This window comes from Gymnodraco acuticeps, unplaced genomic scaffold (genome assembly GCF_902827175.1).
Source record: "Gymnodraco acuticeps unplaced genomic scaffold, fGymAcu1.1, whole genome shotgun sequence".
Lineage (NCBI taxonomy): Eukaryota > Metazoa > Chordata > Actinopteri > Perciformes > Bathydraconidae > Gymnodraco > Gymnodraco acuticeps.
Window position 1 is genome coordinate 197,701 of NW_022990035.1, and position 23,631 is coordinate 221,331.

Here is a 23,631-nt window from a genome sequence, read left to right on the forward strand (position 1 = left end):
GATTTGAGGTCCTGGTTCACTGATTGGTGAAGTAAATCTCTCAACTGGTACTGTACATTCAGCAGAATGTATTTGCAATGGGAATTTTGTTGACCCAAATATGCCCAGAGCAAATATGTCAGACAGATGCACTTCTGTTTCAAGAAACAGGGTCTTGAGAAAATGTTTGTGTACACAAAGTACTTGCTGACCTAAATGGAGCGGTATTTCACTTTGAGATCACTTTCATTTGCGAGCTAATTTGTTAGGCATACATATGATAAAACAAAACTTTTTATTTGCTGAATAAATGGTATCTTTAGCTATACGCCAAGCCATGGGCGCGGGAAGGGGGGTGCTGAGGGCGCTGCAGCACCCCCTAGCGGCAGGCAGGGGGTGCGGAGCTCCCCTGTCTGAATTATTATTTGACGGTTATTGCTGCTCCCGCTGTGCATAATCTGTAATATGTAGCCAATAAATTCCACATTGTTGGTAAAATAATATTTTGGCCTGCCCCGAATGTTGTTTCTGTAGCCCCGGACAATTCTATCTCCATAATATAATACATTAACCGTGCTTTACGTGAACCTCATCAAGACACTAGAGAGGACGACAGAACTGTAATTTCCCGTGTTCAGTGAATGCAACAGAGGCAAGACACCAGACCATAGACTGTATATATAAAGGACGACAGAACTGTAATTTCCAGTGTTCGGTGAATGCAACAGAGGCAAGACACCAGACCATAGACTGTATATATAAAGGACGACATAACTGTAATTTCCAGTGTTCGGTGAATGCAACAGAGGCAAGACACCAGACCAATCAGAGAGTTGCATGGAAATAAAAGTGTGCTGGTGTCATTCAAGCTCGGCTCTGTGTGTGTGTGTGTGTGTGTGTGTGTGTGTGTGTGTGTGTGTGTGTGTGTGTGTGTGTGTGTGGAAATAGCGCATTTAGTGTGTGTGAGAGAGGGAGAGAGAGAGAGGGACCGGTGCCAGCAGCAGGGACCGTGTTGTTAGCATCTGGTTAGCTAGCTGCACTAACGGACATACGGAGCTGTTGGTTCCACAACAAGCTGGAGGAGAGCTCTCCTCTCAGACTGAGAGGCTCAGGTGAGCTAAAGGACTCTCTGAGTGTTTAGATAGTTAACTTTAGTCTAAGTTATCTCAGTGGGTCTCAAACGGTTTGGTCACAAATTATTCAAAAGATTATTTCCGCGGCACACCTTCATATGATCACTATCGTTATAACAAAAATAAGAGAATAAAGGAAAAACAGTTATGAAATACTATATGGCAGTAAAACAAGAATACAGTTTGAAAGGGGAGTGATTTGTAAAATATCCATAAAGAAAAAGAACATCTGCTTACAGTTGTGTTTCATCTGGGTGTTGAGAGATGTTTCCATAGATCTCTTAATGTTGCTCTTAAAGTGCACCAGATTGATGCTTTTAACTTCAATATTTAAAAAAAATCTTCCCGGGGGAGCATCCCCCCGGACCCCCCTAGAAGAGGTGAGGTCCGCTCGCCACTCGTAGAAAAAAGCACTTTACCCCTGCCTATATGCCGTGAGCTGATTATCGAGCCTTCATTGTAACAGTCGCGGGTGTACTGTGTGTTTGCGTGTGGGGAGTGCTTTTGTGCGTGCTCTATAGTGCCCGTAATAGTGTTCACTGGAGTCCAGCACCTCAGCACCCCCACTCAAAATACCTTCCCGCGCCTCTGCGCCAAGCTCTGGATATCCCCCTTTAACCAAGTAAAGGCTTCCTCCTGTTATTCAGTAGCAGTCATTTAGTTGTTGGTGTTGTGGCTTTGTTCTGGGGGATGTGTTTATAAACTGTTGTCTATTTTTGTATCAAAGCAAATTCTGCCGTTCCATCTGAAGAGTGTCAAATATGTTCTCCTTTTAGCTCTGATTTGGTCTCCACACACTCTTAGATATTCTACTTTATTCCTCAGCTAGTCACTAACTGTCTGTGTGCTGATTGGTGCGGCCAGGTACAGTAGTGTTACAAATATTTTTCAGATTTGATTGGAGGCCAAAATGCGGCTTACATTTTAAACATTTCATCAGAGCTCTGTTTTACAGATAGATGTGACTTTGCAATAAAGAATAGTACAACATAGAATTAGGGACATATGTGTTCACTTCTTGTTTATTGGAGATTGAACATGTTTTCTAGTGGACACCAGACTAATGGAGGATAAATCCATAATCATGGAAACCAATACTAACTACATCTGTGTGCCTGCAGACTCACTGACTGCTGTACTTCCCATACAATGTCACTTACAAAGCAGATAGGTCCACACTTCATGATACTCAACTTGTACACCGCAGAGCGACCAGATAATATGAGCTTTTCCTTATTCAATATATACCCAATTTTGTTCTAAATATCACATCAAATCTAGCACACAACCCCCCTGTGTAACATAATCGGCATGGTTCTGTTTCCTACTGCAATTATCTGTAGGGACTTCATTAGGAGCCGGGCTCTGGCTCTGTGTTTCATTAGTCGGATGTTGGTTTGTTATGAGCACTGGCACCAGGAAGTAGAGTACAAATCACAAAAGAATCAGGGTGAGCAATTTCAGGTTGGTGTGCCCCACCGGGTGTGCCCTGTCTTTTATTCTCATCGTCTGGCTTTAAAAACAGTTTTTGAGGAACAGCATTTGAGTATGTTTATGAATCAATTTTACCTCAAAATGTCTCACTGATCTTACATTACAAACTAAAGGCTGTTAGGAAAGAGGTGGTTGTGGGGGGAGGTTTCATTTATCGCTCTTAGTTTTCAACATTAAAAAGGAGATAACTAATTGTATTTTAGAAATAAAATTGCTGTTTTACTAGAGAATACAGTTTTAATCCTATTTAGCCATTATAATATAAACATCTCCTTACTAAACTTGAACTACTACATTTCTTTGCCACAATTTCCACAAGTAACTCATCTAACCTTTTACCAGTAAAAACCATACATCCATCAGTAACGGTTCCATAGCATAAGGTTCTCATGAGGATTGTACACCGACTACCAGCTGCTGTGCTCACCAGAATCTGTTGTCTATTGTAACTGCATTTGAATCAATTATTAATTAAGAATACATTTTTACTTTTAGCCACTGTACATCTTTTACTCTCTTCCTTTCAAGCAATGATCCTTTTAAGTCATTTATGAAGTATTTGAATAACTAACCCTGCTTTCTTATTCCCTTTATAACAATCTCCCTTCTATCTCTATTTAACTATTTTCTAATATTTGCTCTCTTCACCTCAATTTCTTTCATTCCATTTTCACTCTCTCACCTATTCTGATCTTGTCATTTTACCTATGACATTGGAATTACTTTATCTACATCCTCATTTCTCTTAAATTCCCTCATCTCTTTATTTTTCTGTGAACCCTCTCCGCTCCAACCACTCTTTATCTTTCTCCTTCTGTCTTTAGTTGTCCATGGAGGACACTACTTCCATACTTCCTCGCCCCAAGAGGAAGCCCCCTCAGGCCTATGGGATCGGCGCTCTGGCTAAGTCCTCTCTGACAGGTGTGTCAGGTGTGTGTCTGTGCTGCTTGATGGTAAAACTGCCCCCATGTTGACTCCATGTACTCCACAGAGGGTCAAGTTGTTGTTGAGAAGTAACGGGGGCTAAACTTCCTTTCCCCGCTGTTTTAAAGATAGTTTTTGGTTTATTTACATGTGATATTCAGATGGTTATTTGGTGCAGTCGTGCAGGAGCTGAATGATCAATGTGTGGTTTGACAGAACTACCTGACACATCTGCAACATAACTTTCCCATTTCTGCTCAATATAAATGAGTAAATGTGGCATGAAGACCAAATAAAATAAAAAGTTCAAATACTTAGTTTTCATTATGCTTGAAATGTAAATCTGCTTAATGTTAGCACTCATTTAGCCTTACCTTAGCTTAGTGAGGTCTGTATGGATGTTGCTAGACAACCAAAGCATTCATTCCACTTTGCAGAATGGAATTGGAAAAAAAACCCTAGATGTCAGATAAGTTGTTTTCCTTCTTAATTCAATCAAATGTTGCTGCAGCATAATGCAAAATCCATCCAGCAGTACATTGTGCTGTGCATTGCATGGTAGATTACTCTCTAACTTTAATATAGTACTTTCACTGTTTATATTTGTAATTATATTCAGAATTACTATCATAAAGTGAGTAACCGGTAACTAATGCTAAAACATGCTAAAATCAAAGAAGCTGCAAATCTCTTTTAGCTTAATATCCACACTCCAAATATTCATACCATTCTACAGCTAAGAAAACAAGCTAATTAAGAATTATATCAAAGAACGGCTGATTTTCCCAAAAGGTTTTACCAACTGTATGTCATTTTAAATTATATTTTATTAAGCAATTTTTAGGCAATGTCTTCAATTGATTACACATTCAAAAGGAACATGAAATGAGAGGCGAGATGGTCACCAGGGGAGTTTATGGCCACTATAGGATCCCAGAGGTTATCTTACATCTGGAGTTGCTTTTACTTTGAGATTTGTTTTTAAGATACAAACTCCATTCTGCCTTTACTCTCACTTAGTTTCTGCACTCCAAAATCATCTGACACACTTGAAAAAACCAACTGAAATTATCTTTTCACCTTTGCCATAAACGGTTGATTTTCTAATTCAAACTTTGCCTCGACAACAACTTCACTCTAGAGCAGGAGGAGGAGGAGGAGGAGGAGCTTGGAACCAACATGGCCACCCTGTGGGTGCCCCTTCCTTTATCACTCCCTACTTTACCTTCTCTTCCATTGACACAACAGACGTCAATGACGCATTCACAGAGTCATTGATGGAAATCCAATCAGATCTTTTTATTTCAAAGAAACTAAAGTAAGTGAGATTACTTACTTTAATGACCTACTGAAGCATCTCCACAGGTGTGTTGGGAAATGTAGTGTATTTGTACCGTGGCAGTGCTGTCGGTGGTGTGGCCCGATATATATGTGAGGCAGTGACTCTTTTGTGCAGTGTCGTGACTTCAAGTGGCCGGTGCCTCTTGTGTGTTATATATGTGTTTCTAACTGTAGGTCTCTGTGCTTTGTAGTGTTTAAGTGTAGCCCCTCAGAGTGTCTTTGTAAAAAGTGTCTTTTTGTTTTTGTGTCTGGTGCACTTTGAAGAAATCTGTTGGTATAATTGAACAGTGTTTAGCATTATTTTGTGAGCCTTTGAATAGCCAGGACCCCAACACCTTCCCTCACCCCTCATCCCCATTCTTTCAATTCCTATTTCCATCTCCATCTCTTTGTCTAAGGGGAAAAAACTGTTTCTATGTATAACTCAGCCAGTAACTTGCCCCCTGGTTCGGGGGAGCAATTTCCAAATCTCTGTCCCTGTTTATAAACGTCTGTTTGATTTGAATTACATTTTTCATTGATCATCCTCTCTGCAAGCGTTTGACTCAGAGTATATATCCCTGGTTTCAATCGTGCATTTGCATCATAATTGGGAAGGGATTTGCCAGTCGCCCTTCTTAACGTGTGTTTACACCCAACAATGACTTTTCTGTGCCTCTCTCAGTCCCTGCGCGACGTTTTTAATTACGGAAAGTCTAATGAATCTCATTTATTCTGTTTACCAGGAGATGAGTAATGGCTTTAATCATTAATATGGGTTAGTCAGCGTTTCAGCCGTCATCCAAGCACCGTTCTGTTTGAATCAAGCACACAGGCAACCCTGTCAAATTCGTCACCATAGCTAGCTCATGTCACCTGGCCTCTGACCGGTCTTTGTAGAAATCTGCATTTTTATGACGCAGATTCAGATAATTTAATGTATTTGTTTATTTAAGATGTACTAATAGGATCTCCATTCATAAAGTTATTTGAATATTTCAGACTTTTATTTAATAAGATCCCAAAGATGGGATATGTAATTATTAATACAAAATAACATTTGATGAGTTCAAGGAGGAACAACTTAAAGAAAACTTACCTTTGGAGTATACTCAGCTTTTATCCGAATCTCAACAGACTGAGAGATATATATATATATATATTTAAGTAACATTTCAGAATCCACTCGTTACTAAATGAGGTCAGTGTTTCCCCTAGGATGGAGTCATAGCAGCGGTGCTAAGGCACGTGGGCCCAGCATAATGTGAGCGCGGAGCGCGTGGTATGTTTTAGTGTGTGCAAAGTGCGCCCCGCCAATTTGTTTCTATGTGTCTGCCAGCACAAGAAAGGCTCTTGAGGCCTAGTACCAGGGCCGGTTCTAGCCAATTTGCTGCCCTAGGCGAGATTGTATATATAAAGAATAAATGAAAATCTCTACTAAAGACAAATACACTACAAAAACAGAAACGTATTGACATAGATATACGTCAAAATTGCTTCAAATGTATTCAGTATTGTGTTCGTGAATTAGTATTCATGTGTATGTGTATGTGATGAAGCCCTCTGTATCGCGAACGTCAACGGGGGGGGGGGGGGGGGATGGGTGAGGGTGCTAGTGGAGTACTTCAGGAAAGTCGACGGGGGGGGGGGCTAGTGGAGTACTTCGTGACCACAGAGCGTGAACGTTGTGATCAGCTGTTTTCAATTAATCAATATCAATCAATAGGATACGGCTGTAATAGGCCTAAGGCCTTTCAGTCGCTCATAAATAAATAAGTAGATCACTGATTCTTTATTTACTATGGATGCTGGCAACAGTCACATAGTCCAAAGTGAAGGTGATGTTTGACGAGTAATGGTCGAGGCGGGATTTGAGACAGTTAATCGTCTTGGATGTGACAACACTTTCTGGCAGATCATTCCACAAGTCCACGAGTCCTGGTGTTATAATCCCGTTGTAGTGGGCATGATGTTTTGTAGATGTTGTGGAGATATTTGAAAACTTCGATCATATCTCCCCTCGCCCTTCTATAATACATACTCGGGATTTTAAGACTTTGCAGTCGTTCTTGATATGGTAGGTCCTTTAGTTCTGGAGCCAGCTTCGTTGCCCTTCTCTGTATTTTCTCGATGAGCTCAGCATCCTTTTTGTACATGGCGGACCAAGCGACATTCCCATACTCGAGGAGTGGCCATACAAGAGAGATGTATAAACTACGTACTACGTCAGAGTCCAAATAAGTGTATGATCTGCGGATCATTGCTAGGATACCATTCGCTTTGTTACTTGCCCGACGGATATGGTCACTAAATGTCAGGGTTGACAACAGTTGACAGTTGACAATAGTCAACATTCACACCAAGGTCCTTTTCATTCTGAGTCTCGGATAGGTTTATACTGTAGTGTTTGAATTATCACCCATATTATACTCATATTTTTGATTCCGAAACCCTAAGTGCATTACTTTGCACTTTGCTGCATTGAATTTGAGCTGCCAACACTCGGACCATCTTTGCATTTCTCTGAGATCTGACTGGAGTTTTTCTGCATCCTCTTTACACTTAATTTCCTTGAAGACTTTTGTATCATCTGCAAACATCTGGACCATGGAGCTCACATTATCGGGTAGGTCATTGATATAGAGGACAAACAGTGCAGGACCCAGGACACTACCTTGTGGAATTCCACTGAGAACTGGGCACCATCCAGATGGTTTCCCGTTAACAAAGACTCTCTGTCGCCTGTTTTTGAGAAAGTCTGAGATCCAGGTGAGTATGTCTCCACAGATACCATACCCATAGAGCTTCTTCAGTAATCTTTTGTGAGGTACAGTATCAAATGCTTTCTGGAAATCCAAATAAATAGCATCGAGACTTCCTCTCTCGTCCAGGGTACGAGACCATATGTCAAGGCAGGCCAGGAGTTGGGTTGAACAGGATCTGCCATGGACGAAGCCGTGTTGGCGGTCTGATAATAGGTTGTTTGAGTCAAGATGTTCTATGACGGCATCCCGCACCAAGGATTCAAGGAGTTTGCATACTACTGCTGTAAGGCTGACAGGCCTATAGTTGCCAGGATTGCTTCGGTCACCTTTTTTGAATATAGGAGTTACATGACCATCCTTCCAAGGCTGTGGTACCACACCTTCATCAAGCGATTTTTAAAATATAGTAAGTAAGGGTTTATCTAGTTCGTCACACAGTTCTTTGAGAATCCTGGGATAGATGCCATCCGGTCCTGATGCTTTTGAGGCATCTAAGTTCGATAGTTTTGTATGGATGTCCTTTAATGTGAAGTCCAATTTATTTAGTGTAGTATTAAATGGTCTGTCCTGGAAGTCTGGTATTGATGAGGTATCCTCCTTTGTGAACACACTAGCAATGAAGGAATTTAGTGTATTGGCTTTGTCCTTGTCATTTTGAGCCAGGCTGCCATTAGTCTTTTTCAGATCTCCGACTGTGGCATTGACTTTTAGGTTGCTTCTGGCATATTTATAAAAAGCTTTCGGAAAAATTCCTTTGCAATTTTTCTTTCATGCTCTTTTTTAGCTTTCCGACACTCCCATTTAACTTGGTTGCACAATTTTGCATAGGAACAACGGTCACTCTCTGTACCAGATAACCTTTGTAAGGTGTAAGCTGCACTTTTTGATTTGATTTGATGTTTGATTCTATCATTTATCCATTCCGGAGTAGAGCGATTTTTCTTACTTTTTCCCGATGACATAGGGATGTGCCTCTTGCAACTTGTTAGAATTGTTTTTCTTCAATGGCCTCCCACTGTGCTGAAGCTGACTTGTTTTAAAAGGTCTGTGCCCAGTCTGTCCCAATCATTTCTTGTTTCAGGCCTTCATAATTTCCTTTATCAAGCATGAACTTGCGTTTTAGCGCAGTTCTCCAGTGAAGGGGGGGAGTCTCCCTCGGTAGCCGGTTGCCGTAGACAGCAGCCCTGTCTGTGCACACGGAGACCGACTCTGTCGTCCGGTGATCTAACCGCCTTCTGGAAAAGCTTCACAAGTACGTCGGTATGCAAATGCGCATTTCAGATTGTTGCCGTGCATGCGTACCAGTTATGTGCACCCCTGCCTATAGTATACATTGGAATGATTTCAAACTTGTTTTTATTTATCCTAATAATTATAAAGGAGTGCCTTGGAAATATGTGTTTACATAATTTGTGGTCAAAACGTTTGAGACCCACTGAGATAACTTAGACTAAAATTAACTATCTAAACACTCAGAGAGTCCTTTACCTCACTGAGCCTCTCAGCCTGACAGGAGAGCTATCCTCCACCCTGGTTGTAGAAACATCTACTTCTTATATCCGTTAGCGCAGCTAGCACCAGATTCTAATAACAACAGTGCCGGTACCGGTGCGCCCTCTCTCTCTCTCCCTCCCTCGCTCGCTCTCTCGCTCCCACGCTCGCACTTTGGCTGTGAACTGCGGGCCAAAAATGATAAGCCAACATCCCCCACTTTCATCACTTGCAGCGCCCATCGTACAGGGCAAATGAAAAGTGTAACAGGGGTGAAAAGGGTGTTACATTTACTTAATTATGAATGTTGTTACATCAAGGCCGAAAATTAGGATGAGCGGCAACGGTCAAAAATGTTTTTTCCCCTCCCAGAGCTACTAGCGCAGCGCCCCCCAGATCTGGCGCCCTAGGCAACCGCCTATGTCGCCTATGCCAAAAATCGGCCCTGCCTAGTACATACAGTGGCAATGTCTCAAGATTTAGCAAAAATACACCTTTATTGAATATACAGTAACACAAATACTACAAATCCACATAAACAATCAAAAAGGAAAAAGGGCCACTTATTATTATTTTAATAAAAAAAAAAGAAAGTAAAACAAATATTTTTTGTTATTTTTGTTAGGGTACCTGGCTGGTGCCCTAGCAGCGGCACGCATATTTCAGCAGCGGCGCTGCACCGCCACTATTTGTATATAGGGGAAACACTGGAGGTCATGAGATTTTATCATCATTCTCTGCACATCCATATCAGTCACATACGTCATTAGTATTTCAAATAGAATACGATTAAATTGAAATGAATAGATGGTGAGTGGTGACTGTCAAGACTCATTTTGATGAACGGCATAGGGGTAATAACTGAAAAGTGGAAAATGTCAAAGGTTTTGGTGAAGGTACTTTGCAAGTATCTGGTTGATATTCTCAGGTTTAGCTCTACTGACTGATGTTTGAAGCAGCAGTGGTTTAAAGGTTAGCTGTAGGTTTGTTTAGAATAAATACATATTCACACCATGGCATGGCATTTAGTAATTGAATCCTTAACAACACCAGCAGGAGGGTTCATTAAGTAAGAGGTTAAAAGTATCAGGCAGATTTTTGCTTAAAAAGAAAAATTGTTACATTGTTAAATTGTACATTCATAACCCCATTGGCATTATTTATGACAGTTTCATGTATTAGACAGTTTCCCTCCCCCCCCCCCCCCCCCCCGGGCCTCAGCTGGAGGTGTCATCAACTGCAGAGGCCAGAAGTAGTTCTGACAGTGTTTGTGTGTGTCTGGTGTGTGTTGTCTGTGTGTGTGTGTGTGTGTGTGTGTGTGTGTGTGTGTGTGTGTGTGTGTGTGTGTGTGTGTGTGTGAATGTGCCCCTCCTGCTGCCCCATACCTGTTGTAGGTGTGCCTCGCTCCATGAAGGACAAAGTGACTAAGCCCACTGCCATGGCCCACGGTCGCGTTGCCCACATGATCGAGTGGCAGAGCTGGGGCAAACCAACCGCGGGGCCGCTGGGGAGCGCGGTGCAGAACAGTCTGCAGAAGGAGGAGAGGAGGATCGAGAACGATGCTTACAGCGACCTGAGTGACGGAGAGAAGGAGGCTCGATTCGCTGCAGGTGAGGGGACATCTGAAAGTACACAGGAAGATGTTATTACATTACATTTAGCTGATGCTTTTATCCAAAGCTGCTTACAAAATTGCATCTGACCATGAAGACACAAACTAAAAAAGCAAAAATCCTTCAAGTACATTAGCTTTTAAAAAGCCAAACCAAGTGCTCGTGTATTGGTTTCAAACAAGCCAAACCTTTTAAGTGCTACGTCCAGAAGTGATATTTATTTGTATATTTGCCATGGTACAGTAGAAACAGGGAGTTACATATTGTAACCCTAGTTATATAAGCACAGGCGGAGCCCTCTACTGGACTCTATGGGTACTACCTCTTAACCGTACTATGCAAGCATTCACCTACTGAGATATCTATAAACGTAGCCGGCCCCTCGGGGCGGGCCTACCTGAATGCGCACGCAAGCCCACCGTATATAAGGCGGCCACGCCTCCTGACTGTCATCCTACACCCTCTTCAGCGAGCGGCATAGAACAGATAGGGCCCCAAGTAGAGGGCTCCGCCTGTGCTTATATAACTAGGGTTACAATACGTAACCCCCCGTTATATCTTACACAGGCTCCGCCCTCTACTGGACTCTATGGGTACAGTGGGTGGAGCCCTGATGCATAAACGTCCTGTCGTCCAACAACATCGGCCCATCACACTGCCCCATACCGGCTTTTGGTTAACAGCCACTGCACCGCAACTTCTTCTCCTCCGGCTGTGACCGTGGAGAAGTCGGGGCCGCAGTTTACTTGGCTGGTAGAGCACACTCAGACATGCTTACCTCGTGAAGAGTGTGCATGGAAAATAATGGGGAAAGCTCTCCCCCCCATTATCGTGGGGATTATCGTCCTCCAGCCCTGTATGGGGCTTACTGCGCACCATGTTTCCTGGGTCCCTAAGGAGCATGGGAAAACATAAGTGCATTATGTCCAGGGGGGGCCAGATACCTACTGACCCACTGCCCCCTCCCCAGTCCTGTGTTGCCCCAGCAAGCACAGACGATGAAAAGAAGCCAGACATGTCCAAGAGATAAAACCTTATGAAGGGGCCTGGCGTAGACCAAGACATACCACGTGTAGAGTGTGCATGGACCCCAGTGGGGAAGACTCTCCCCGCCTGTCCATAGGCATGTGAAATGCACTCGCAGAGCCATCCTGTCAGGCGTTTCTTGGACAGAGCTTTACCGGCCACACCATCCCAAAAGCACACAAATAGCTGTTCAGTGCGCCTAATGGAAGTCGTGCGCCCTACATAACATGCCAGCGCACGCACCGGGCAGGGGAGGTGCAAATTAGCCTCCCTGTCCCCAATATGGGGTGGAAGAATAAAGCCGTTTAACTGTATAGCCCTCGACCTGAACAAACTCCTTAGGTTCTTGGGAACAAAGGAGGGGTTCGGTCTGAGTGTCGCCCCGCTACGGTCACGCCGGATCAAAAGGCAACTCGGGTGCACTGACAGAGCGGCCAGCTCGGACACTCCCCTGGCCGAAGTCAGGGCAAGCAGCAAAGCTGTTTTCAATGATAGTGCCTTCAGGGAGGAGAGCTCCAGAGGCTCAAATGGTTCTGTGACCAGAGCCTCGAGCACCAACGGCAGATCCCATTGCGGGGAGGAGGCATGCACCACTGGGCGCTGTCTCCTGACCCCCTGCAAAAAACGCGCCATAAGCGGCTGACTGAAGGCTGACTTGCCGTCAAATCTCTCATGGCAGGACGAAATGGCTGCTGCATACACTTTAATTGTGGAATGAGCAAGCCCCCTGTCCACTAGTATCTGTAAATAGGACAGAATAGAGCCCAACGTACATGCTAGGCTCTAGACTCCTTTCTTCACAGCACCGCTGGAATCCCAACCACTTCGTCCTGTAACAGGCTGTGGTGGATCCTGCTCTTGCTGCCTGGATAGTTTGAATAACTTTGTCAGACAGTCCCTCTCGTCTCAGCCAGTCCCTCCCAGGAGCCAAGCCTGGAGAGGTTGGCCCAGAGTGGGTAACGCCCCTACCTGCTTCCTGAGACAATGCCCCCCAGACCTGAAGAACCGTCCAGGGCTGGCCCACCATCATCTGTGTCACCTCTGTGTACCACAGCGCCAAGCGGCGACCTAGGGCCACTAGGATGACTGACTATCGTTCTCGCCTCACCCTCTCCAGGAGAGGGAGAATGAGACGCAGTGGTGGAAAGGCGTAGAGCAGCTATCTTGGCCGTGTGCAAACGTGTCCACCCCCAAAGGTGGACCCACTTTTTGTGCTTTATTATCTTTGAACTGCCCTGATGAGGGAAGCGCTCTTAATTATGTTATATTCCACACAATGACAGTGGCTTTCTATCTTATTATGATATAGACCAGGTATCTGCAAGGTAAAAAAAACGTCTTGGACAATTCAATTGTCAAAAACACTTTTGTTTTTGCTCCCATTTTTCATGAGATGAACTCAAAGATCTAAAACATTTTCTATATACACAAAATAACCATTTATCTCAAATATTGTTCACAAATCTGAAAAAATCTGTGATAGTGAGCACTTCTCCTTTGCCGAGATAATCCATCCCACCTCACAGGTGTGGCATATCAAGATGCTGATTAGACAGCATGATTATTGCACAGGTGTGCCTTAGGCTGGCCACAATAAAAGGCCACTCTGAAACGTGCAGTTTTGCTTTATTGGGGGGTCTGAAAACCAGTCAGTATCTGGTGTGACCACCATTTGCCTCACGCAGTGCAACACATCTCCTTCGCATAGTTGATCAGGTTGTTGATTGTGGCCTGTGGAATGTTGGTCCACTCCTCTTCAATGGCTGTGCGAAGTTGCTGGATATTGGCAGGAACTGGAACACGCTGTCGTATACGCCGATCCAGAGCATCCCAAACATGCTCAATGGGTGACATGTCCGGTGAGTATGCTCGCCATGTAAGAACTGGGATGTTTTCAGCCTCCAGGAATTGTGTACAGATCCTTGCAACATGGGGCCGTGCATTATCATGCTGCAACATGAGGTGATGGTCGTGGATGAATGGCACAACAATGGGCCTCAGGATCTCGTCACGGTATCTCTGTGCATTCACAATGCTATCAATAAAATGCACCTGTGTTCGTCGTCCATAACATACGCCTGCCCATACCATAACCCCACCACCACCATGGGCCACTCGATTCACAACATTGACATCAGAAAACCGCTCACCCACACGAGGCCACACACGCTGTCTGCCATCTGCCCTGAACAGTGAAAACCGGGATTCATCCGTGAAGAGAACACCTCTCCAACGTGCCAGACGCCATCGAATGTGAGCATTTGCCCGCTCAAGTCGGTTACGACGACGAACCGGAGTCAGGTCGAGACCCCGATGAGGACGACGAGCATGCAGATGAGCTTCCCTGAGACGGTTTCTGACAGTTTGTGCAGAAATTCTTTGGTTATGCAAACCGATTGTAGCAGCAGCTGTCCGAGTGGCTGGTCTCAGACGATCTTGGAGGTGAACATGCTGGATGTGGAGGTCCTGGGCTGGTGTGGTTACACGTGGTCTGCGGTTGTGAGGCCGGTTGGATGTACTGCCAAATTCTCTGAAACGCCTTTGGAGACGGCTTATGGTAGAGAAATGAACATTCAATTCACGGGCAACAGCTCTGGTGGACATTCCTGCTGTCAGCATGCCAATTGCACGCTCCCTCAAAACTTGCGACATCTGTGGCATTGTGCTGTGTGATAAAACTGAACATTTCAGAGTGGCCTTTTATTGTGGCCAGCCTAAGGCACACCTGTGCAATAATCATGCTGTCTAATCAGCATCTTGATATTACATTACATGTTACTTGTTAGACAAAGCGACTTACATACTCAATACTGTGGGCAATCCCCACAGGAGCAATTTGGGGTGAAGTGTCTTGCCCAGGGACACAACGACATGCTGACTGCAGTGGGGTTTGAACCTGTGACCTCCTGATCCGAATACCAACTCACAACCCACTGCACCACACTCCTCCCTATGCCACACCTGTGAGGTGGGATGGATTATCTCGGCAAAGGCGAAGTGCTCACTATCACAGATTTTTTCCGATTTGTGAACAATATTTGAGAGAAATGGTTATTTTGTGTATATAGAAAATGTTTTAGATCTTTGAGTTCATCTCATGAAAAATGGGAGCAAAAACAAAAGTGTTGCATTTATATTTTTGTTCAGTGTAATAAGTAACAAAAAGGTTACATAACAATAACCAAAGTTGAAATTCATCACCTGTTGTAGTTAAACTTTGGGAATTGTTTAACTTTTGTGTGTGTCCCAAAATGGAGAAGCCTGGAGAGATGCATCACAAGAAAGAATCACACTGGTGGCCGATCTTGTACATCCAAACGGATAATTTGCTATTCATTTATTTATCTGCATCATATTTTCTGCTTGGCACTATCACTTTTTATTTTATTGCTTTCACTCCTAATTTACCTTTATATGTTTCAGCAAATCTACGACTGGGATTTGTTGTATGCTCTGTAATTGTGATTCAGTTAGCTAAATATATCTAACAGTTATTTTACTCTTACTCATTAGGCATAATGCAGCAGTTTGCCATCTCTGAGATGACTCTGTTTGGCTGGAACTCGATGGACGGGGAGAGTATGGGAGCCGGCTCCAACCAGGGCAGCGTCGCTCACCTCAGCGAGGTCAACCAGGAGAGCATCACCAGCAGAGGTACTGCACTTTAAACCTTCCTGCAAATAGCTGTAGACAGTGTGGAACCATTGCGAAGATATGGTCAGGCAACGAACATTAACCCAGAATTAGAGGTTGAATATTGGGGAGGAATAATAGTAATTAGTTTACTTGTATTCATGTAACGCATTAAAACAGTGTCAACATCTTTACAGGCGTTTTTGCAGTGGATTGTAGTATAATAGGACTTCTTACAGTAATATGTCTTCAGACCACACACTAAACTATTGTGTTTTGAATTGTGCGTGGATGCAGTTTTGGAAAAATGTGAGCCCCATTGGAACCTTAAACAAGCAGAGTCAGTGATTCTCTCCTAGCAGCTGTAAAGGACTTATGGAGGGCGGGCACACAGCTGCACATTACCGCCTTTCACTGCTACTGGGCATTCGCTCAAAAACTCCCAAATGACAAACTCTGATGACAGCCAGTCACTTCTGAAATATCAGAACACATTCTCATTAGAGTGTGATGAGGACGCAATTTCATATCAGTTCTTTCCAAAATGAACTGCACCAAAAAGCAATGATGACGTTAAACTTGGTTGAATTAAAAAAAGACAGTTCAGTAAACAAACTCATATTCTGATTTGTAGATTAAGTGTCACTCGATAATATGCTTAGTTTAGTTGCTAATAGAATGATAAAATGAAGAGAAGAGAAGGTAAGCTAGTCTATTTCTGGCTGTTCAGAAATACCACAGATTAAATGTTTCTTTCTGTAGTTATTGCTGGTGTGAAGCAAAGCAGAGCGCTGCCAAAGCCTGAGGGACCCTGTAGGTTAGCACAAGGACTTAGCACTCCTCTCATTACCACTGCCATATGTGCTTGGCTTTGTGCTTTATCTAGCATGCACACACAAACACACACACACACACACACACAAAGCAGCAATTAAGATGTTTTTTGCTGTAATATCAGCCAGTCAGTTTGAGTTCAGCCTGAATGTGTGCACTCTATAATAACAACAATGCAACTATTTTCCCATTAAAGTGGTAACAGTTGCTCTAAGATGAGGGCTGGTTCATGCTATGCCGCTCATGTCTTAATACACAGCACTGGGTCTGAGGTTGGATTCAGCATCTTTGTTATTACTCTATTACAGTACATCCTGAGCAAAACATTTTAATGCTAATGTTTTTTCGTTTTTTAAGAGATAAAAGCTCAAATATATTGAGTTGTGAACAGGCTGAGGTGTCAAAGATTAATGTTATAACTGTGTCATGTGTTATCTTAAAGAGGGAACATTTTGAATCCTTAAATTATGACTTTGACAGAGCAGGAAAGAAAGGCAAACACATTGTTTGTGGAAATCTGTAATGAATCACAACCCTTTGTTTTCCATTTATCCTAATTTGTCTCACTCCTCTCACCTCTCTGTCCCCCGTGCAGACCAGGTGCTCCACCACTCCTCGGCGGACGTCTGGCCTCACACCTACGTGTCACAGGGCCTGTACTGCCTGTCGTCCTCTGACGCCTGGGACCCCATCACCAGCCAGCCCTCGGGCATGGCCTCGCCCGCTGCAGGCTCATACATCATGTCTGCAGGTGCGTACTGAATCTATTCTCCAAACCTTTGAACAGTAGCCTGTGTCTCTAAGGCGTGAGTGTGTATTTGTTGTTCCAGGTGGCGGCAGTGGAGCGGCGGGGACTCCTGGTGAGGGGTTTGAGGGGACGGTGGGCAATTACCTTCAGCAGCATCATTACACCCTGCAGCAGCAGAACCAACTCCAACAGCTCCAACACATTCACCAGTTCCAGCAGCAACAGTTCCTGCAGTACCAACAACAACAGGTGAGTGGTACCAACACTGTTCATTTATGCAGTGTGATACTAGAGCCTGCCTCTATCAAATGAGCCGTTTGGGCAAATCTGAATTACGTACGTACAACTACGTAACTGGATTTCTGAGTACAAAGAGCAAAATCATTACATGATGTTAAATCTAGTGGCGTTCCCACTTGTCTCACATCTAATAGTGCTATTAAGCTGTAGTAGCATTAAAAGGTGGTAAACATGGTGAGCAGAACAGTAGCTTTTAGCTTGAAGCACCACTGTGCTTTTGCAGCTTCTTCAGTAATGGATAACAATGCTATAGTGAGCTACTGCATGGGTTATGAAATAATAGTTTGAAAAGGTCAGTGACTGTTTCTTAGAAAGGGTGCGCTGATCCGAGACCACAAAAGCAATGAGCTTGTTAGCTTTCTCTGTGTATCATTATGGTTTCCCTTCTGAAGGAGATATTTAATATATCACATTTCATTTATAATAAAACCTTCAATCAGTCCGTCAATTCTTGGAGCATAAGAGCCTTAGACATTGGCATCCCTGACTCATCATTTATCATTTACACGTAGACAGAGACCTTTAGGGACTAAAAGGAAGTCCTTCACAAGTCTCTGGCAAAGACTGCTAAATACAATGCTTTGTCATTTGCTTTGGCACGACGGGGCTGTTTGATCTACCATAGCTCAAATGTGTTGTGATGCAGTAGATCACTTTAGCATTTATAAATTAGAAACACTTTATTCGTACCACCATGGGGGGCATTTACTATTTTACAGCAAAGGGACCACTCAGACAAAAATAGGAAGAGTAGAATATTAAAAAAAGAGGCAAGAACACAGTAATACAAATAAAATCAACTAGCAGCAAATAAACAAATGAATTAATTGTAGAAAGTGTATATTGTCCCATAATGAAGAAGCTGAAACTGTAAGGAGCTACAGTACAGGACTTCAATGTGTTTGAAATCTCTAAAGGATGGTTTTATTTGTATTCCAAATAAAAACAAAATGATCCTGAGTCGTTAGTTTTGATCGAAAAACTAATGAACCTTTTTGAAATATATTAAGCCTATATTACAGTAAATCTTTATTAATTATCTTTCCTTCCTTTCCTATCTGTGACTACAGTCTATGGAGCAAAGGCTACATAGTGCCTCCCATTCCCTCCAAGCCACACCCAACAGCACCATCCACAGCCTGGGCCCTCCCACCCACCCCCGGCTCGCTGACCTGTGGGGAGCTGCGCTGGTCGAGGCACACCACGTAGGCACTCCCCTGCTGAATCCAAATGGTCGGATTACAGAATTTGCGGACTAAATGGTGCTTTAATGTATTCCGATGTAGTTCGCAGAGGTGTGTGACTGTGTAGACCGTCAAAGGCAAGCAGGACAGGCGTCTCCATTTAGGAGTGAGACACGAATCATCGTAACAATGACCGCATGTCCTATTATGCATTTAATACTTTCTTGTTATTGTAGGAAGCCGAGGTTTATCTTCTTTGATGTCAGGCGCGTGTCTTCAAAGGTGAAAATAGTGCACTTATCATAGTTATATTAAGCTGATGTTCATATACTGCACAGGAATAGCCTTTTTGAGTTATTTTCCATCATGTGTGACACTCATTTGTTTTTGTCTTTTGGATCTGGATTTGTTTATATCAGCAGGCGTATTTAGCACACATCTGTAGTGCAGTGAATGATGGGACAAACTGCCAGGGAAATCGGCAAGGTAGGAGAGAGGCTGAATGTCTGCATGGAGCACTGCCAAAAGCCTGCATGACAGCCTTTAGCGGACCTGATGAATTCTGACAAAGGGCGTCCTTAAATCTGCCTGCTCCTCGGAGTAGCATGCTGTAAAGTCCGCAAGTTTGCAACTCTCGGCATTTGGATTCAGCATCTGTGTCTGTTGTACTTACCTAAGTATGTGTCTTGTCTCTCTGATGTCCTGCATAAACAAATCAAGCTGGGGTCAGGACATGGGAGCTCATATTCTGCATCTCTAATTCCCCTCTTTTCTGTCTTCTGTCTCTGTTTCTGTCTTTTTGTGACTAAAACTAAAGGGTAGATGTCAGTCTGTGGTCTAACGGGCCATTCACCTGTTGAATCCTCTTCCACAGAAATAGACAGGAAATTAAATCAGTAAACTGAACTTGTTGCAGGGGGAGATCATCGGCCAGCTGAATGGACAGATGGTTGACATGATCGGAGGAGTGGAGACGGTTGGAGAGGAGCCAGAGCCCGAGTCTGAAGACACCCCTGAGCAGCACGAAGAGGAGGAAGAGGAGGAGCTGACAAAGGCGAGTTCTTTCAACTGGAACTGTCCCAATCCCTGGGCTTTGGTTTCTGCTGCTGAGTCCTAAAAACTGATACGTCGACGAGATAAGTTTAAAATGAAAAACAATTGGGCAAAAAGGGCCCTACTTACCTCTGACAGAGCACAGTTGTAGCCAGCCAATCAGTTTTCAAAATGCTTTACTTCCTGTGTTTCCAGGTAGAAGAGGTAACATTAATCCTGGAGCCGGAGCCGTGCTCTTTGACCCCATCACCCCTGAAGGAGGACCTCCCCTCCACCAGAGGCTCCAGCCCAGGATTGCCAGCACAGATCGCCCAATCTGTCCCGGAGAGGAAACCGTTTGAGGTCACACCCTGCATCGTCCAATCAGTAGAGGAGTAAGAGGCAAAGGAGGGCTCCATTGTTATTGTTGGACCAACTGAATCAGAGGGCCGCAAAGAAACGGACAAAATAGGAGATAACTACTTCAATAATCGATCAAGCTATTCTATCCCAACCCCTCCCTAGTATTTTACCCACTTTGAGTCGGAGGACAAGACTTTTGGAGACGAAATCGTGGGATGTAATGTACACAAACTAAATGCCAAGAAGCCCCCCTGAGTTACTGCAGGACATGTGGAATCCTCCGAAGAAAAAGAAGAGAAAGGTAGGACTGAAGTGGAAAGAAATGCCCAATTAAAAATCAGTATCAGTGCAATACAACAAACATGGACATCACATTACAACGTTAAACAGTATTTGCAAATCATTCTGAGTGGTTGGTTCAGGTGAAGCGTGTAACATTAGAGAAATACAGCAGGAGCAGGAGTTCACTGTTTGATTGGCTAAGTAAAGATGTTTCTGATGAGGTCCAATCTGATACTGAGAAGCTACTTTCACACTGTAACGGCCCATTCACACAGCGGCGTGCGTTGAAGCTTCAACGCTTCTGCTCATTCAGTTTGAATGGGGTGACGTCACATTTCGCCGAACTGCATTGTGGGAGCGAAGCGTAGATTTGCTTGCGACGAAAGTTGAGCAATGTTCAACTTTTGAAGCTTCGGCGGAAGCGTCAGCCAATCGAATCATATGCCAGTACAAGCTCTAGCCAATCAAACCGCGTGCTTGTGTGTCCGGGGCGGGAGATTCATGGTTGTTGGTCGAGTTTCAGCCCCCCCCCGCCGACAAGCGACAACACACGCCGCTGTGCTGACAGGCCGTAAGCCCCAATGCTCAATTTGGGATTTATTACTCAGATCTGATTTTATCTTTGGCTGTTAAAATGTTTAAATTCTGGCCAATAATCAGATCCCAGTGGGAACTGGTGATGGTAACAGCATGCGCAGAAGAGCAAGAATCAAGATGCCACAAGCAGCATTTTCTCACAAGTAAACATGGAGGCCACTAAAGTCAGTGTCGTGGTAGCTTTAATAAGTACATGACAATAAGGATGAGGAGAAGGAGAACCATTTGGTAAGCAGGGAGTTTGTCGGGCAAATGTCGCTACTTCAGTACGAAGATGTGTTGGGATACTGAGTCCGAGTGGTGATTTGTTTGAGATTGGGCGACTGCTGCTAGAGAAGAATTGTGTTTTAGTCAACCTAGAGTGACTTAAAAATTACTTAAACTCCAAATTGGTGTTGAAAACAAAGTCTGACTGATGGAAAAAAAAAAGGTCTGCAGTCCGAACGTAGCATGACCTGTGGCAAACACTTTGGATTATTTGCAAACGCTTCATCTGGACACAACCAAAAGAAAGTGCATGCTTTTTAACAGTGACCTAGCCCTTACAGTATAACACCGTATACAAAGTAATAATATATCAAATTGCTTTTTATTATAAAAGAAAAAAATCCAATAAACTGATATGTATTTGTATGAATGTAAGACTGTATGTATGTATGTATGAATGTAGCTTTGTTTGTGTGTTAAATATATATATTCTGGGAAACACATTCTTCTTGGTATTGTTCTTTTCCACCATGTGCCATAAAAGTGCACAGACATGATGACCATCACCAAGATAACACATTGCCTAATTTACTGTATCTAACAAACCTTAAAAGGTGACATTTGTAAGATATGATCCAACATTGTAGCTTTAAACTATAACAAAATGAACATTATCAGAGAGTGATACTGTGTTAACAGTTTATCCAAATGTCTATGTTATTTGTTCCAGAGTTATCAACTGAAACTAGCATGCTAGCTAACTTGTAATATCACTTGTTCCTTGAGAGGCGATTGTGAGGCACTGAACCTTTTACTGCCACTTCCGATTAAGTCCAATAAATGTACTATCAAAATGTAAAGTAACACAGACCATACAGCCCTGGGGCGGTGGCAAAGTACACACATATAGCTAATGTAAACTCAAGGTCACCACCACACTTAAAGTTAACAGAATGGCATTGTTATTTCAACAAACTATCAGCTGTTCAGCCCTTAGGTTACATCTTTTCCCTGCTGTTTGTAGGCTTTTTTTGGGGTTAAATACCGCCCTCTATGTGACTAGGCATTACAAATTGCACCAGCGTTAACCTAGACTTCATTCTGAGCTTCACTGCCAAACCAATCCTTAACCATAAAATCAGCATCAATCTGAAGTGAGGGCCAATTAAAAAAGCCCTCCCACTCAAGGTCACACTTTGGTCCCTCTAAGATAAAAATATATGAGCGAACCCAGACACATATATAGCAACTTTTGGCATATTTCCTTGTGCATTGATAAGTGCGGAGGCTTAACTTGCTATGTTTTATCCCTTTTCCTAACCTTAGATTTGACAGCCAAACGTATTGTATATAATACATTACACACAGACACACAATGGAATGCAAGAAAGGGTTTAACCTAATTGTCCAGCTGTATCATTTTCTAACTGCAGTGTGAAGGTCAGAGTGTTTTTCTCACTGAGCAGCAGCAGTTTCCTTGTAGTCATCAATTCCACTAAAACACAAAAAGAATCCTCATCCATTGAACCGAGTCGTGTAGACTGCATTTCTGGAGGCAGAGAAGTGCCCTTGTACGGTCAAGTGCTATTATCCTATTGATCTTTTTGAAGGCTTCCTGTGTGTGTTTGGCTGTTGTGGTCGGTGGCTAGCAATGTGGTTTTTTTTTTTACTGCTAAATAAAGAAATGCTGCATAATACAGTAGAAGAAGTCCTTAAAAGCAACATGCTTTACTGACTTCATTTGAATGTGTAGAAGCGTGTGGATGCCAGTGCAAAGACTTGAAATAAGACAGACTATAACAATATATGTCAAAAGTCTGCATGCGTGCTAGAGATGGTCAGACAGAATTGCTCAGAACAGTGTATTTTATAAATGTGTGTTTGCCTAAGGAAACAGAACAGAATCAAGCATTTACATCATCTCTTCTAAAAGATTCTACCTACAGCTGCTGGAGAGGACGATTCCCTCGTACACTCCAGTGATCACAGCCCACGATGCCCCTGAGCGCTGTGATAACCATCTGTCCTCTGTTTGTCCTCTTGTTGCTCTTGTAGAGCATTTAGTGTCCAAACACACAAGGCACACATCTGAAGGCCGAGAGATTTAACACAAAAAGGTGACGCCTGGCATCATGGGAAAGGAGGGAATTTGGAGTGAAACTTCTTTGCTTTTTTGGGAATAAAAACAAATGCTGTCACTCATGCTGTCTGATGTCACTCGTGTTCATCACTTTCATTACTTCTGTGGAGGCAATGCACAAATCTGATAATAGAATATATCTCTCTGTAATAATGTTGAAAACCTCTTGATTCACAATAGCTGTCAGAAAAGCAATACATAAATGCTTAAAATGACTTTAAAGGACACATCCAGAAAAAGTGACACCTAGTCTCACTAATGAACATGAGAAAAAGGCAATGAAGGTAAGAAACGGCAGGTAGCTGCATAGATCCTGTCATCCTGGCTGTCAAATGTTCTTTTGATGTGTCAGATACAAATGATTAATTACCATTTATAGTTATTAAGTGGTTATACTGAAAGAGAAAAATAAATGAGCTTTGTAGCCAAGTTCGAGATAGCCATGCTGATTATTTTGGATATGTTTTGTCATCAGAGCAGCTTTTTCCAAAACATAATTTCATTTTTTTTCTTTTTTTCAAGTGACTTCTAAAGTAAAAACTATATTTCTGCCCTACCTTCACTGA

General features: G+C 43.1%; 1 protein-coding gene across 9 annotated transcripts in view; it reads left to right on the top strand.

Annotated features, from left to right (window-relative positions):
* The window catches only part of LOC117545358, a 68,997-nt gene extending 45,870 nt beyond the window's left edge, over nt 1–23,127 (top strand). For 2 of the 9 annotated variants that reach the window (XM_034215100.1, XM_034215101.1), the window contains exons 3-10: nt 3,431–3,536; nt 10,501–10,716; nt 15,259–15,399; nt 16,808–16,963; nt 17,043–17,209; nt 18,331–18,465; nt 19,361–19,498; nt 19,693–19,977. In XM_034215100.1, coding sequence (XP_034070991.1) covers nt 3,431–3,536; nt 10,501–10,716; nt 15,259–15,399; nt 16,808–16,963; nt 17,043–17,209; nt 18,331–18,465; nt 19,361–19,498; nt 19,693–19,875 — 1,242 coding nt within the window. In that variant the 3' untranslated portion in view covers nt 19,876–19,977. Of the gene's footprint in view, nt 1–3,430; nt 3,537–10,500; nt 10,717–15,258; nt 15,400–16,807; nt 16,964–17,042; nt 17,210–18,330; nt 18,494–19,360; nt 19,499–19,692 lie in introns of all 9 variants that reach the window. The other 7 variants (XM_034215102.1, XM_034215103.1, XM_034215106.1 and 4 more) reach the window with 5 other exon arrangements.
* Nucleotides 23,128–23,631: the final 504 nt, after the last annotated feature.